This window comes from Ascidiella aspersa, chromosome 3 (genome assembly GCF_963924565.1).
Source record: "Ascidiella aspersa chromosome 3, kaAscAspe10.2, whole genome shotgun sequence".
Lineage (NCBI taxonomy): Eukaryota > Metazoa > Chordata > Ascidiacea > Phlebobranchia > Ascidiidae > Ascidiella > Ascidiella aspersa.
The window spans coordinates 38,767,957-38,785,162 of record NC_139449.1 but is presented as its reverse complement, the minus strand read 5'-3'; the positions used below and the strand labels follow the sequence as shown (position 1 = coordinate 38,785,162).

The following is a 17,206-nucleotide window of genomic DNA, read 5'->3' as shown; positions in this document are numbered from 1 at the left end:
TGAATGTTGCAGATATATGTATTTCGCAATTTAAACCCTGTAGAGTAGCCTATTCTAGGTATTTTTCCATTTAGAGTCATGTCCACCACGTGCTTAGTATTTGTCCATTTAGAGTCATGTCCACCACGTGCTTAGAATTTGTCCATTTAGAGTCATGTCCATCACGTGCATAGTATTTGTCCATTTAGAGTCATGTCCATCACGTGCTTAGTATTTGTCCATTTAGAGTCACTTCAACCACGTGCTTAGTATTTGTCCATTTAGAGTCGTGTCCACCACGTGCTTAGTATTTGTCCATTAAGAGTCGTGTCAACCACGTGATTTATATTTGTCCATTTAGAGTCGTGTCAACCACGTGCTTAGTATTTTTCCATTTAGAGTCATGTCCACCACGTGCTTAGTATTTGTCCATTAAGAGTCGTGTCCATCACGTGCTTAGTATTTGTCCATTTAGAGTCATGTCCATCACGTGCTTAGTATTTGTCCATTTAGAGTCATTTCAACCACGTGCTTAGTATTTGTCCATTTAGAGTCGTGTCCACCACGTGATTTATATTTGTCCATTTAGAGTCGTGTCAACCACGTGCTTAGTATTTTTCCATTTAGAGTCATGTCCACCACGTGCTTAGTATTTGTCCATTAAGAGTCGTGTCAACCACGTGATTTATGTTTGTCCATTTAGAGTCGTGTCAACCACGTGATTTATATTTGTCCATTTAGAGTCGTGTCCACCACGTGCTTAGTATTTGTCCATTTAGAGTCGTATCCACCACGTGCTTTGTATTTGTCCATTTAGAGTCATGTCCACCACGTGCTTTCATGGACGCTTGCTTCGTCCTTGACTCGACCTTCTCTGTTGGATCTGTCAACTGGCAGATCATGGTCAACTTCACAAAACGAGTCATCAGGTGAGGTGGTCGTTGGTTTCCTAAGTTTTGGGGTGGTCAATTAAGTGGGTAGTCAGTTTTTAACCCAATCCTTATGGTGTGCCAGGTTGTTCCAAATGTCCGAGGACGTGGCTCGCTTCGCTGCGTTCAACTACGGAACCCACACGAGCCAGATCTCACAGATTCTACTCAACGATCATATCGGGGACCAAGATGGGCTCATCAGGGCTTTGGATGATTTCCAGTGGCTGAGAGCGGACGGTGAGAATATAAAGACTAACTTAAAGATATAAAGACAAACTCAGAAGATACATAGACTGAATTAAAATCTAGTCCAAAGAAATTAAAACTGTGAACTATTTATTTTATGAAGCCTATGTTTTGTAAATTCTTTTGTTTTAAAACACAGTTTGGGTTCCAATTTTAAAGTCTTCCTTCAAAAGATTTTCTGAAAGTCTTTCTTTCATATCATGAGTCTGCAAACTTTTAAACCTCTCTTGTATGACACAGGCACGAACACCAGTCATGCGTTACGACACGCGCGTGACGTGATATTCAAACCAGCCAATGGGGACCGAGCAGGTGTGAGCAACGTGCTGATCGTGATCACTGATGGAAGGTCGGACGACTCGATCGATGAAGTGGCGAGGAGCTTGAGGGCCGATGGAGTCAAGGTATTAAGTGCTTATTGGGTTCTACGGGAGCTACTTAATGTGCTCGATGGGATATATTCAATTTTTACTTTATTTAAATAAATGAACTCTGTGTTGTTAATGTCAAATATTTGGTGAAATTGAAAATAATTTGTTGTTTTGACAGCTTAATTGAGGCTTAATGCACCATTTTGTTGACCGTTAAATACATAAACAGTCAACATATAGTTTCCTAATCTACTCTAATGATGTTTAGGTATAGCTTGGTGGTGAATTTTTAGCAAGTTTTAAGATAAAGGCTAAAAAAATGCCAACTGAAATAGAAAATAAAAAAAGATAAAAAATATTTGTCTTTTTAGTTTATGACTTAAGTCCAAGTTAAGTCATTTGTTCAAAATACTTGAGTCAAGTATAGTCATTTGATAACAGTGACTTAAGTCATTGCAACAATACCAACCCATGTTTGTGAAATCAAAATGTGTTGACGTTGTGGGTGTCATTGTCACCCTTCTAATTTAAAGCTTAATGCATCACTTTAACCCAGGGCTTCTTCAACGTTTTTACCGCTGACCCCTAAAATAATTCTTTGCTCCTTGTGGACCACGGTAGGCAAGAAATTGTCAAAAATGACGTCATAAATTGACGTTAAAGAAGTTCTCAAAAGTGACGTCATAAAATGACGTCACAGTACAAATAGAATAGAAATCTGCAGTTTTCGATCCACAAAATGTGAAAGTAAAATAGAGTCTGAACGCATTCAGTGCGGAAACGTTTTATTTTTTATTAAACCATTTACTTTGAAACATTGATTACTTCTGAAATATACACTAATATTTCGACTTGACTTTCATATAACCCCAAGAACCTCTGCTTTTACCAACCGCTGCTTTTAGACGTTCGCCCTGGGGGTGCACCGCCCCTCTAAGGGAATCCGCTTGAACCGCACGGAGCTGCTGACGATAGCAGGAAGCGAACAGAGGATGATCATCCCTAAGAAAGGATTCCTGAGTCTCTCGGATCAAGAGTTCCTTGATAGGATTGGGGAGGAGATCTGCGGCAACCCGTGTGAAAGTAAGAATGTCTGTCATTTTGTCTGTCTGTCTGTCTGCCTGTCGGTGGTTGTTTGTTTGTCTGTCTGTCGTGTTAGTCTGTTTTATTGTTGTGACATGTCCTCGCCAGTTTATATGCTTGTTTATCTGTTTTGTTGTTGGTACACTTGTTTTTTGTTTTGTTTCGTTAGTTTGTATAATTTGTTGGCCAAAACAAACATTTCAAGAACTGAGCATTGTTGCAAAAGTGCAACACAAGAACAACAAAATTTATTACTTTTTTACCTTTTTTCTAACCCTTTCAAATTCCTTGCTGAAATTAACTTCATTCCCAACAACTCAACATAACAAAAATAAATCTAAAAAATATCAACGCAGTAGATTTGTTTGCTTTTTTTCCTTCCAACTCAGGCTCCTTGCTTCGTTTAATTAACTTTATTCCCGACATTTTGAACTCTAAATGACCCCAAACTTTCACCCACAGGTATCAAATGCCCTCAAATAAAAGCACCAGACAACGGAAGTGTGGTTTGCGACCGGGGGAATTCCCTCAACAGCTTGTGCGCGTTCAGCTGTGACGAAGGGTTCCACTTGGTTGGCGACAACTCATCGACATGCATCAATGACTTCGATGGTGATGGAGTCGGGAAATGGACAAGCAAAGAGCCGATATGTGAAAGTGAGTTACGTCATAATATGCGAGTGACATCATAGTAAGTGAGTGACGTCATACTAAGTGAGTGGCGTCATACTAAGTGAGTGGCGTCATACTATGTGAGTGACTTCATACTAAGTGAGTGGCGACATACTAAGTGAGTGACGTCATACTAAGTGAGTGACGTCATACTAAGTGAGAAAACATTAAAGTACAAAAAGGAATTCAACAAAAAACATCATAAAAACACAAAATAGCATAAATACTGAGTTCCTTGACCGGATTGGGGAGGAGATCTGCGGCAACCCGTGTGAAAGTAAGAATGTCTGTCATTTTGTCTGTCTGTCGGTTGTTGCTTGTTTGTCTGTCTGTCGTGCTAGTTTGTTTTTTTGTTGTGACATGTCCTCGCCAGTTTATATGCTTGTTTATCTGTTTTGTTGTTGGTACACTTGTTTTTTTTTTGTTACGTTAGTTTGTATAATTTGCTGGCCAAAACAAACATTTCAAGAACTGAGCATTGTTGCAAAAGTAAAAGTGCAACACAAGAACAACAAAATTTCTTGCTTTTTTACCTTTTTTCTAACCCTTTCAAAATCCTTGCTGAAATTAACTTCATTCCCAACAACTCAAAATAACAAAAATAAATCTAAAAAATATCAACGCAGTAGATTTGTTTGCTTTTTTTCCTTCCAACTCAGGCTCCTTGCTTCGTTTAATTAACTTTATTCCCGACATTTTGAACTCTAAATGACCCCAAACTTTCACCCACAGGTATCAAATGCCCTCAAATAAAAGCACCAGACAACGGAAGTGTGGTTTGCGACCGGGGGAATTCCCTTAACAGCCTGTGCGCGTTCAGCTGTGACGAAGGGTTCCACTTGGTTGGCGACAACTCATCGACATGCATCAATGACTTCGATGGTGATGGAGTCGGGAAATGGACAAGCAAAGAGCCGAGATGTGAAAGTGAGTTACGTCATACTATGCGAGTGACGTCATAGTAAGTGAGTGACGTCATACTAAGTGAGTGGCGACATATTAAGTGAGTGACGTCATACTAAGTGAGTGGCGTCATACTAAGTAAGAAAACATTAAAGTACAAAAAGGAATTCAACAAAAAACATCAAAAAAACACAAAAAAGCATAAATACTGACACGTTGTTACTTTCAGGGAACCCTTGTCCCCCACTTGACCTCACGAACGGCGAGGCCAGATGCAGCGACGGGTTCAAATTGGGGTCAGAGTGCGAGCTTGTGTGCCCCAAGGGACGGGTATTCCCCCCTTACCCCATCAACAAAACGCGCTGTGGTGACCCGGATTTACCCAGGTCCCACCAAACAAGCCCCAAGTGGGGAATCCCCGCTAATAAGTGGAACGTGACGAAACCGTGCTGTGCAGGTTCGTGAAAGTTTTTATTTTTTTTTATATTTATTATATTTTAACTCTTTGGATCTTAATTGCTGAATGTTGCAGATATATGTATTTCGCAATTTAAAACCAGTAGAGTAGCCTATTCTAGGTATTTTTCCATTTAGAGTCATGTCCACCACGTGCTTAGTATTTGTCCATTTAGAGTCATGTCCATCACGTGCCTAGTATTTGTCCATTTAGAGTCATGTCCACCACGTGCTTTGCATTTGTCCATTTAGAGTCATGTCCAACACGTGCTTGGCATTTGTCCATTTAGAGTCATGTCCATCACGTGCTTAGTATTTGTCCATTTAGAGTCATGTCCACCACGTGCTTGGCATTTGTCCATTTAAAGTCATGTCCACCACGTGCTTAGTATTTGTCCATTTAGAGTCATGTCCACCACGTGCTTTGCATTTGTCCATTTAGAGTCATGTCCATCACGTGCTTTGCATTTGTCCATTTAGAGTCATGTCCAACACGTGCTTTGCATTTGTCCATTTAGAGTCATGTCCATCACGTGCTTAGTATTTGTCCATTTAGAGTCATGTCCAACACGTGCTTTGCATTTGTCCATTTAGAGTCATGTCCATCACGTGCTTAGTATTTGTCCATTTAGAGTCATGTCCACCACGTGCTTAGTATTTGTCCATTAAGAGTCGTGTCCATCACGTGCTTTGCATTTTTCCATTTAGAGTCATGTCCATCACGTGCTTAGTATTTGTCCATTTAGAGTCATTTCAACCACGTGCTTAGTATTTGTCCATTTAGAGTCGTGTCCACCACGTGCTTAGTATTTGTCCATTAAGAGTCGTGTCAACCACGTGATTTATATTTGTCCATTTAGAGTCGTGTCCATCACGTCTATGTATTTGTCCATTTAGAGTCATGTCCACCACGTGCTTTCATGGACGCTTGCTTCGTCCTTGACTCGACCTTCTCTGTTGGATCTGGAAACTGGGAGATTATGGTGAACTTCACAAAACGAGTCATCAGGTGAGGTGGTCGTTGGTTTCCTAAGTTTTTGGGTGGTCAATTAAGTGGGTAGTCAGTTTTTAACCCAATCCTTATGGTGTGCCAGGTTGTTCCAAATGTCCGAGGACGTGGCTCGCTTCGCTGCGTTCAACTACGGAACCCACACGAGCCAGATCTCACAGATTCTACTCAACGATCATATCGGGGACCAAGATGGGCTCATCAGGGCTTTGGATGACTTCCAGTGGCTGCAAGCGGACGGTGAGAATATAAAGACTAGCTTAGAATCTAGTCCCACGAAATTAAAACTGTGAACTATTTATTTGATAAAGCCTGTTGTCTGTAACTGCACTTGTTATAAACGATGGTTTGCGTTCGAATGAGTCTTTCTTTCATATGATGAGTCAGCAAACTTTTAAACCTCTCTTGCATGACTCAGGCACGAACACCAGTCATGCGTTACGACACGCGCGTGACGTGATATTCAAACCAGCCAATGGGGACCGAGCAGGTGTGAGCAACGTGCTGATCGTGATCACTGATGGAAGGTCGGACGACTCGATCGACGAAGTGGCGAGGAGCTTGAGGGCCGATGGAGTCAAGGTAACAAGTGCTTATGGGGTTCTACGGGAGCTACTTAATGTGCTCGATGGGATATATTCAATTTTCACTTTATTTAAATAAATAAACTCTGTGTTTTCAATATCAAATATATGCTAAATGTAGAAATAATTTCGTCGCCATATTAACCAGCACACGTTTGGCTTAATGCCCCATTTTGAACAACATTAAATATATAAAACTTGTCAACTAACCTTAAGACATTTTAGTTCATGACTTAAGTCCAAGTTAAGTCATTTGTTCAAAATACTTGAGTCATTGCAACATTGTCAACCCATGTTATTGAAATTAAAATGTGTTGACGTTGTGGGTGTCATTTAAAGCTTAATGCATCACTTCAACCAAGGGATTCTTAACCTTTTTTTACCGCGGACCCCTAAAATAATTCTTTGCTCCTTGTGGACCACGGTAGGCAAGAAATTGTCAAAAATGACGTCACAATATAAATAGACTTACGAAATTTGCAGTTTTTGGTCCACAAAATATGAAAGTAAAATAGAGTCTGAAGGCACTGAGTGCAAAAACGTTTTATTTTTCATTAAACCATTTACTTTAAAACATTGATTACTTCTGAAATATACACTAATATTTCGATTTGACCTTCATGGACCCCTTAGAACTAGTTCATTTAAGAACCCCTGCTTTACCAACCGCTGCTTTTAGACGTTCGCCCTGGGGGTGCACCGCCCCTCTAAGGGAATCCGCTTGAACCGCACGGAGCTGCTGACGATAGCAGGAAGCGAACAGAGGATGATCATCCCTAAGAAAGGATTCCTGAGTCTCTCGGATCAAGAGTTCCTTGATAGGATTGGGGAGGAGATCTGCGGCAACCCGTGTGAAAGTAAGAACATGTGTCTGTCTATCTCAGTGGTTCCCAAACTGTGGACCATGGCCCAGTGCTAGGCCACCAAGACATTTTCAATGGGCACAGACCCATTTGAGCAGATTCTACTGTATTGTTATACTGTAGACCAGGGCGGGCAACTTCTCCGGTCGGTGGGCCAGATATGGGAAAATAAAGTACTTGGAGGGCCGGATTAGGTACTGCTAAAGCTTGCATGTTTTGGCGCATAATTGCGGCTAGAGTTGTACTATTTAAACACGGCGACAATTTTATTGCACATCAAACATACTTCTTTCTTCACGACGTAAAAAATAAACAAGTACAGAACTTGGGAAACCAAAAATCAGTATATTTGGAATGTTATAAGATAACAATATTTCGCTACTAAAAGCATCAATACTAATCATGTATTTAGTAGCGACATATATTCATCTTATAACATCCAAACATTCGATATGATTAATGTGCAACCAGAATCGTTTGTTTTCACCATTAGGATTCAGGCAGATTTTGTCATTCGAAAGAAAATTCTGATTATTGCCGACTTGAGTGAAAAAGTATTTTTGCATCCAATCCTTGTTAAATTCGCGACACTCTTCGTCAAATTACGATTCTTAGCAAATCCATGGGAAAATATTTCTTGTAAATTCTAAATATAATGTTAACACAAAACAAAGAATATGAAAACACAAAGAAACAAAGAACTAAAGAATAACAAGCAATCACTATTATTCGTGGCAGAATGTGGCCGCGGGCCACAACCGAGAACTGTCCCCCCGCGGGCCGTATGTTGCCCTCCTCTGCTGTAGACATTATGCGCTTTATTTAAAAAAACAATAATTATGTAGCAAGAAAGGTCATTGTCTTCTAACAATGGGGTTTAGCTGCTGTGTTTGAGATAGCAGTTTAAAGTGGGTGAGTAGCAAAGCTGCCTTGTTCAAGCGAATTTGGGATTTTTTTCTGAGTTGGATGCAGCGCTCAAGACCGATGTTGCTCAACATCTTCAAGGCACGTGGTCCATGAATCGCTATTAAACAGACATTTGAGCCACAGACCAAAAAAGTTTGGGAACCCCTCGTCTGTCTGTTTTATTGTTGGTACGTTGGTTTTTTTGTTTGTTTGTATAATTTTTGGTACAAACAAACATTTCAAGAACTCAGCATTGTTGCCAAAGTAAAAGTGCAACACAAGAACAACAAAATTTCTTGCTTTTATACCCCCTTTCAAATTCCTTGCTGAAATTAACTTCATTCCAACAACCCGAAATAAAAAAAATAAATCTAACAAATATCGACGCAGTAGATTTGTTTGTTTTTTTCGTTCCAACTCAGGCTCCTTGCTTCGTTTAATTAACTTTATTCCCGACATTTTGAACTCTAAATGACCCCAAACTTTCACCCACAGGTATCAAATGCCCTCAAATAAAAGCACCAGACAACGGAAGTGTGGTTTGCGACCGGGGGAATTCCCTCAACAGCCTGTGCGCGTTCAGCTGTGACGAAGGGTTCCACTTGGTTGGCGACAACTCATCGACATGCATCAATGACTTCGATGGTGATGGAGTCGGGAAATGGACAAGCAAAGAGCCGATATGTGAAAGTGAGTTACGTCATAATATGCGAGTGACGTCATAGTAAGTGAGTGACGTCATACTAAGTGAGTGGCGACATACTAAGTGAGTGACGTCATACTAAGTGAGTGGCGTCATACTAAGTGAGTGACTTCATGCTAGGTGAGTGACGTCATACTAAGTAAGTGACGTCATACTAAGTGAGAAAACATTAAAGTACAAAAAGGAATTCAACAAGAAACATCAAAAAAACACAAAAAAGCATAAATACTGACACGTTGTTACTTTCAGGGAACCCTTGTCCCCCACTTAACCTCACGAACGGCGAGGCCAGATGCAGCGACGGGTTCAAATTGGGGTCAGAGTGCGAGCTTGTGTGCCCCAAGGGACAGGTATTCCCCCCTTACCCCATCAACAAAACGCGCTGTGGTGACCCGGATTTACCCAGGTCCCACCAAACCAGCCCCAAGTGGGGAATCCCCGCTAATAAGTGGAACGTGACGAAACCGTGCTGTGCAGGTTCGTGAAAGTTTTTATTTTTTTTATTTTTATTATATTTTAACTCTTTGGATCTTAATTGCTGAATGTTGCAGATATATGTATTTCGCAATTTAAACCCTGTAGAGTAGCCTATTCTAGGTATTTTTCCATTTAGAGTCATGTCCACCACGTGCTTAGTATTTGTCCATTTAGAGTCATGTCCACCACGTGCTTTGCATTTGTCCATTTAGAGTCATGTCCATCACGTGCTTTGCATTTTTCCATTTAGAGTCATGTCCACCACGTGCATAGTATTTGTCCATTTAGAGTCATGTCCATCACGTGCTTAGTATTTGTCCATTTAGAGTCATTTCAACCACGTGCTTAGTATTTGTCCATTTAGAGTCGTGTCCACCACGTGCTTAGTATTTGTCCATTAAGAGTCGTGTCAACCACGTGATTTATATTTGTCCATTTAGAGTCGTGTCAACCACGTGCTTAGTATTTTTCCATTTAGAGTCATGTCCACCACGTGCTTAGTATTTGTCCATTAAGAGTCGTGTCCATCACGTGCTTAGTATTTGTCCATTTAGAGTCATTTCAACCACGTGCTTAGTATTTGTCCATTTAGAGTCGTGTCCACCACGTGCTTAGTATTTGTCCATTAAGAGTCGTGTCAACCACGTGATTTATATTTGTCCATTTAGAGTCGTGTCAACCACGTGCTTAGTATTTTTCCATTTAGAGTCATGTCCACCACGTGCTTAGTATTTGTCGATTAAGAGTCGTGTCAACCACGTGATTTATGTTTGTCCATTTAGAGTCGTGTCAACCACGTGATTTATATTTGTCCATTTAGAGTCGTGTCCACCACGTGCTTAGTATTTGTCCATTTAGAGTCGTATCCACCACGTGCTTTGTATTTGTCCATTTAGAGTCATGTCCACCACGTGCTTTCATGGACGCTTGCTTCGTCCTTGACTCGACCTTCTCTGTTGGATCTGTCAACTGGGAGATTATGGTGAACTTCACAAAACGAGTCATCAGGTGAGGTGGTCGTTGGTTTCCTAAGTTTTGGGGTGGTCAATTAAGTGGGTAGTCAGTTTTTAACCCAATCCTTATGGTGTCCCAGGTTGTTCCAAATGTCCCAGGACGTGGCTCGCTTCGCTGCGTTCAACTACGGAACCCACACGAGCCAGATCTCACAGATTCTACTCAACGATCATATCGGGGACCAAGATGGGCTCATCAGGGCTTTGGATGATTTTCAGTGGCTGCAAGCGGACGGTGAGAATATAAAAAGACTGACTTAAAGATATAAAGACAAACTCAGAAGATACATAGACTGAATTAAAATCTAGTCCAAAGAAATTAAAACTGTGAACTATTTATTTTATGAAGCCTATGTTTTGTAAATTCTTTTGTTTTAAAACACAGTTTGGGTTCCAATTTTAAAGTCTTCCTTCAAAAGATTTTCTGAAAGTCTTTCTTTCATATCATGAGTCTGCAAACTTTTAAACCTCTCTTGTATGACACAGGCACGAACACCAGTCATGCGTTACGACACGCGCGTGACGTGATATTCAAACCAGCCAATGGGGATCGAGCAGGTGTGAGCAACGTGCTGATCGTGATCACTGATGGAAGGTCGGACGACTCGATCGACGAAGTGGCGAGGAGCTTGAGGGCCGATGGAGTCAAGGTAATAAGTGCTTATTGGGTTCTACGGGAGCTACTTAATGTGCTCGATGGGATATATTCAATTTTTACTTTATTTAAATAAATAACCTCTGTGTTGTTAATGTCAAATATTTGGTGAAATTGAAAATAATTTGTGGTTTTGACAGCTTAATTTAGGCTTAATGCACCATTTTGTTGACCGTTAAATACATAAACAGTCAACATCTAGTTTCCTAATCTACTCTAATGATGTTTAGGTATAGCTTGGTGGTGAATTTTTAGCAAGTTTTAAGATAAAGGCTAAAAAAATGCCAACTGAAATAGAAAATAAAAAAAGATAAAAAATATTTGTCTTTTTAGTTTATGACTTAAGTCCAAGTTAAGTCATTTGTTCAAAATACTTGAGTCAAGTATAGTCATTTGATCACAGTGACTTAAGTCATTGCAACAATACCAACCCATGTTTGTGAAGTTAAAATGTGTTGACGTTGTGGGTGTCATTTTCACCCTTGTAATCTAAAGCTTAATGCATCACTTTAACCCAGGGCTTCTTCAACTTTTTTACCGCTGACCCCTAAAATAATTCTTTGCTCCTTGTGGACCACGGTAGGCAAGAAATTGTCAAAAATGACGTCATAAATTGACGTTAAAGAAGTTCTCAAAAGTGACGTCATAAAATGACGTCACAGTACAAATAGAATAGAAATCTGCAGTTTTCGATCCACAAAATGTGAAAGTAAAATAGAGTCTGAACGCATTCAGTGCGGAAACGTTTTATTTTTTATTAAACCATTTACTTTGAAACATTGATTACTTCTGAAATATACACTAATATTTCGACTTGACTTTCATATAACCCCAAGAACCTCTGCTTTTACCAACCGCTGCTTTTAGACGTTCGCCCTGGGGGTGCACCGCCCCTCTAAGGGAATCCGCTTGAACCGCACGGAGCTGCTGACGATAGCAGGAAGCGAACAGAGGATGATCATCCCTAAGAAAGGATTCCTGAGTCTCTCGGATCAAGAGTTCCTTGATAGGATTGGGGAGGAGATCTGCGGCAACCCGTGTGAAAGTAAGAATGTCTGTCATTTTGTCTGTCTGTTTGTCTGCCTGTCGGTGGTTGTTTGTTTGTCTGTCTGTCGTGTTAGTCTGTTTTATTGTTGTGACATGTCCTCGCCAGTTTATATGCTTGTTTATCTGTTTTGTTGTTGGTACACTTGTTTTTTTTTTGTTTCGTTAGTTTGTATAATTTGTTGGCCAAAACAAACATTTCAAGAACTGAGCATTGTTGCAAAAGTGCAACACAAGAACAACAAAATTTATTACTTTTTTACCTTTTTTCTAACCCTTTCAAATTCCTTGCTGAAATTAACTTCATTCCCAACAACTCAAAATAACAAAAATAAATCTAAAAAATATCAACGCAGTAGATTTGTTTGCTTTTTTTCCTTCCAACTCAGGCTCCTTGCTTCGTTTAATTAACTTTATTCCCGACATTTTGAACTCTAAATGACCCCAAACTTTCACCCACAGGTATCAAATGCCCTCAAATAAAAGCACCAGACAACGGAAGTGTGGTTTGCGACCGGGGGAATTCCCTCAACAGCCTGTGCGCGTTCAGCTGTGACGAAGGGTTCCACTTGGTTGGCGACAACTCATCGACATGCATCAATGACTTCGATGGTGATGGAGTCGGGAAATGGACAAGCAAAGAGCCGATATGTGAAAGTGAGTTACGTCATAATATGCGAGTGACATCATACGAAGTGAGTGACGTCATACTAAGTGAGTGGCGTCATACTAAGTGGGTGACGTCATACTAAGTGAGTGGCGACATACTAAGTGAGTGACGTCATACTAAGTGAGTGGCGTCATACTATGTGAGTGACTTCATACTAAGTGAGTGGCGACATACTAAGTGAGTGACGTCATACTAAGTGAGTGACGTCATACTAAGTGAGAAAACATTAAAGTACAAAAAGGAATTCAACAAAAAACATCATAAAAACACAAAAAAGCATAAATACTGAGTTCCTTGACCGGATTGGGGAGGAGATCTGCGGCAACCCGTGTGAAAGTAAGAATGTCTGTCATTTTGTCTGTCTGTCGGTTGTTGCTTGTTTGTCTGTCTGTCGTGCTAGTTTGTTTTTTTGTTGTGACATGTCCTCGCCAGTTTATATGCTTGTTTATCTGTTTTGTTGTTGGTACACTTGTTTTTTTTTTGTTACGTTAGTTTGTATAATTTGCTGGCCAAAACAAACATTTCAAGAACTGAGCATTGTTGCAAAAGTAAAAGTGCAACACAAGAACAACAAAATTTCTTGCTTTTTTACCTTTTTTCTAACCCTTTCAAAATCCTTGCTGAAATTAACTTCATTCCCAACAACTCAAAATAACAAAAATAAATCTAAAAAATATCAACGCAGTAGATTTGTTTGCTTTTTTTCCTTCCAACTCAGGCTCCTTGCTTCGTTTAATTAACTTTATTCCCGACATTTTGAACTCTAAATGACCCCAAACTTTCACCCACAGGTATCAAATGCCCTCAAATAAAAGCACCAGACAACGGAAGTGTGGTTTGCGACCGGGGGAATTCCCTCAACAGCCTGTGCGCGTTCAGCTGTGACGAAGGGTTCCACTTGGTTGGCGACAACTCATCGACATGCATCAATGACTTCGATGGTGATGGAGTCGGGAAATGGACAAGCAAAGAGCCGAGATGTGAAAGTGAGTTACGTCATAATATGCGAGTGACGTCATAGTAAGTGAGTGACGTCATACTAAGTGAGTGGCGACATACTAAGTGAGTGACGTCATAGTAAGTGAGTGGCGACATACTAAGTGAGTGACGTCATACTAAGTGAGTGACGTCATACTAAGTAAGAAAACATTAAAGTACAAAAAGGAATTCAACAAAAAACATCAAAAAAACACAAAAAAGCATAAATACTGACACGTTGTTACTTTCAGGGAACCCTTGTCCCCCACTTGACCTCACGAACGGCGAGGCCAGATGCAGCGACGGGTTCAAATTGGGGTCAGAGTGCGAGCTTGTGTGCCCCAAGGGACGGGTATTCCCCCCTTACCCCATCAACAAAACGCGCTGTGGTGACCCGGATTTACCCAGGTCTCAACAAACAAGCCCCAAGTGGGGAATCCCCGCTAATAAGTGGAACGTGACGAAACCTTGCTGTGCAGGTTGGTGAAAGTTTTTATTTTTGTTATATTTTTTTGAGCTTATTTGCTGGATGTTGCAGATATATGTGTTTCGCAATTTAAACCCTGTAAAATATTTTAAGTATTTGTCCATTTAGAGTCGTGTCCACCACGTGCTTAGTATTTGTCCATTTAGAGTCATGTCCACCACGTGCTTAGTATTTGTCCATTTAGAGTCATGTCCACCACGTGCTTAGTATTTGTCCATTTAAAGTCATGTCCACCACGTGCTTAGTGTTTGTCCATTTAGAGTCATGTCCACCACGTGCTTAGTATTTGTCCATTTAAAGTCGTGTCCACCACGTGCTTAGTGTTTGTCCATTTAGAGTCATGTCCACCACGTGCTTAGTATTTGTCCATTTAGGGCATGTCCACCACGTGATTTATATTTGTCCATTGAGGGCATGTCCACCACGTGATTTATATTTGTCCATTTAGAGTCATGTCCACCACGTGCTTTCATGGACGCTTGCTTCGTCCTTGACTCGACCTTCTCGGTTGGATACAAGAACTGGGAGATCATGGTCAACTTCGTAAAACGAGTTATAAGGTGAGGTGGTTGTTGATCATGTTTAGGGGTTGGAGGGTGGTCAATTAAGTGGGTAGTGAATTAAGTTGGTAGTCTTTGGAGTGGCTTACAACCTAGGGTAACGAGTAACGACTGCATTTTTAGTAAACTACTTGCTAACTAAAACTACACGGGGTTTTGTAGATTGCAGTAAAAGTTGAACTATTTTATTGTTTTATTCGCGAACCTCCGTTAAAGACCCGGTCATTTAGTTAAGACCCATGTACTGGCTTATAAATAGGACTAAAGTACATAAATTAATTTTTCTACAATTTATTACCTATATTATAATAAAAGGGTTTATTTCAGCCACTTGCAATAAACTACTATTTTGTTTCAGTTTTTAAAGCAATTCACTTTTAGATATTACTGCCTAAATTTATTTGTTTTTTTCAAATAAAACTAACCTTGATCCGCTTGGCGTGAGTTTAACTTCAAACCTTTGAGAGAGTAATAAAAAAAATCAGTCTAATATTTTAATTTAAATATTTCACTGCCAAGTTATTAATGACATAAGTTTGGGAATTCCAATTTTTAACCCAAACCCCATGGGTCCCAGGTTGTTCCAGATGTCCCAGGACGTGGCTCGCTTCGCTGCGTTCAACTACGGAACCCACACGAGCCAGATCTCACAGATTCTACTCAACGATCATATCGGGGACCAAGATGGGCTCATCAGGGCTTTGGATGATTTCCAGTGGCTGCAAGCGGACGGTGAGAATATAAAAAGACTAACTTAAATTCTAGTCCCAAGAAATTAAAACTGTGAACTATTCATTTAATGAAGCCTGTGTTCTGTAACTTTACTTGTTTTATATTTTGCGTTCCAATTTTAAATTCTTCTTTCAAGTGATTTAAGAACACCACTTACAACTTTGCATGAATCAACTTTTAAACCTCTCTTGCATGACTCAGGCACGAACACCAGTCATGCGTTACGACACGCGCGTGACGTGATATTCAAACCAGCTAATGGGGATCGAGCAGGTGTGAGCAACGTGCTGATCGTGATCACTGATGGAAGGTCGGACGACTCGATCGACGAAGTGGCGAGGAGCTTGAGGGCAGATGGAGTCAAGGTATTAAGTGCTTATGGGGTTCTACGGGAGCTACTTAATGTGCTCGATTAGATATATTCAATTTTTACTTTATTTAAATAAATAAACTGTGTTACATGGATCCCCTAGAACTAGTTCATTTAAGAACCTCTGCTTTTACCAACCGCTACTTCCAGACGTTCGCCCTGGGGGTGCACCGCCCCTCTAAGGGAATCCGCTTGAACCGCACGGAGCTGCTGACGATAGCAGGAAGCGAACAGAGGATGATCATCCCTAAGAAAGGATTCCTGAGTCTCTCGGATCAAGAGTTCCTTGACCGGATTGGGGAGGAGATCTGCGGCAACCCGTGTGAAAGTAAGAACATGTGTCTGTCTGTTGTCTTCTTGTATGGTTGCCTGATTGTCAGATTATGAGTTTACATGCTAGTTTGTGTGAATTTTGTGCAATGTGCTTGTTAGTTTGTTATCTATTTTGTTACATTGATGCTTAAGGTTAAGTTTGTATGCTTGTTTATCTGTTTTGTTGTAGGTACCATTTATTTTTTGTTGAATTGTAGACTTTTTTGGCCCAAACAAACATTTTAAGAACTCAGCATTGTGGCAAATTAAACAAATACAAACAACAAAAGTAAAAGTGTAGCACTAGAACAGCAAAATTCTATGGAAAACACGATACGAGCAGATTCCTTGCTTTATTTACTAAAATTACCTTCATTCCCAATATTTTGAACTCGAAATAACAAAAACAAATCTAACAAATAACGTCGAAGTAGAACAGCATTTTGGTGGCTTCTTTGTCGATCAAACTCACAGGCTCCTTGCATTTCTCTAACTTACTTCATTCCCCACATTTTGAACTCTAAATGACCCCAAACTTTCACCCACAGGTATCACATGCCCTCAAATAAAAGCACCAGACAACGTACGTGTGGTTTGCGACCGGGGGAATTCCCTCAACAGCCTGTGCACGTTCAGCTGTGACGTAGGGTTCCGCTTGGTTGGCGACAGATCGTCGACATGCATCAACGACTTCGATAGTGACGGAATCGGGAAATGGACGAGCGAAGTGCCGAGATGCGAATATACGTCGGGCCGCAAACCAGGGCGGAAATAGATCTAATAACTTGATATCGAGTCGGCACCGATACCACCACCTTAGTATCGGACGAGTACCGCCGCTTGATATCGGGTATCGGCTCCTTTCCGATAAAATTGCATTTTTGCTTTCATCGGTGTTTTGTGTAAGTCGCTCAACAACATTAAAAATTTATAAGGATTTATCGTCGTTAGTTCTTGTTGAGTGAAATGACCTTTATAAAGTAGGTTTGTAAACATTCTATAGGAAAAATATCCATTTTTGGCTTTGGAAAAAACATACCTCGTGCCCCTGATTCAAACATACCGTTAGCAACAGGGCAGAAAAACTAGACTTTTTCGGCAATGCTATTCGCCAATTGCATGTCGCTACACACAGTAGGAAATAAAATTGCAGCAACTGACATAAACTATGAAAGAACGTAATTATTTTATTTAATTTAAA

General features: G+C 40.4%; 1 protein-coding gene across 1 annotated transcript; it reads left to right on the top strand.

Annotated features, from left to right (window-relative positions):
* Positions 1 to 819: 819 nt before the first annotated feature.
* Positions 820 to 16,912, top strand: LOC146162911 (uncharacterized). Its single transcript, XM_083385329.1, has 19 exons — positions 820 to 908; positions 994 to 1,148; positions 1,398 to 1,561; positions 2,434 to 2,611; positions 3,074 to 3,268; positions 4,016 to 4,210; positions 8,500 to 8,694; positions 8,957 to 9,184; positions 10,081 to 10,192; positions 10,278 to 10,432; positions 10,684 to 10,847; positions 11,720 to 11,897; positions 12,359 to 12,553; positions 13,796 to 14,023; positions 14,480 to 14,591; positions 15,169 to 15,323; positions 15,525 to 15,688; positions 15,844 to 16,021; positions 16,554 to 16,912. Exons 1-19 carry the CDS (start codon positions 820 to 822, stop codon positions 16,778 to 16,780), a joined length of 3,267 nt encoding a protein of 1,088 aa, XP_083241455.1. The 3' UTR covers positions 16,781 to 16,912.
* The last annotated feature ends 294 nt before the right edge of the window (positions 16,913 to 17,206 follow it).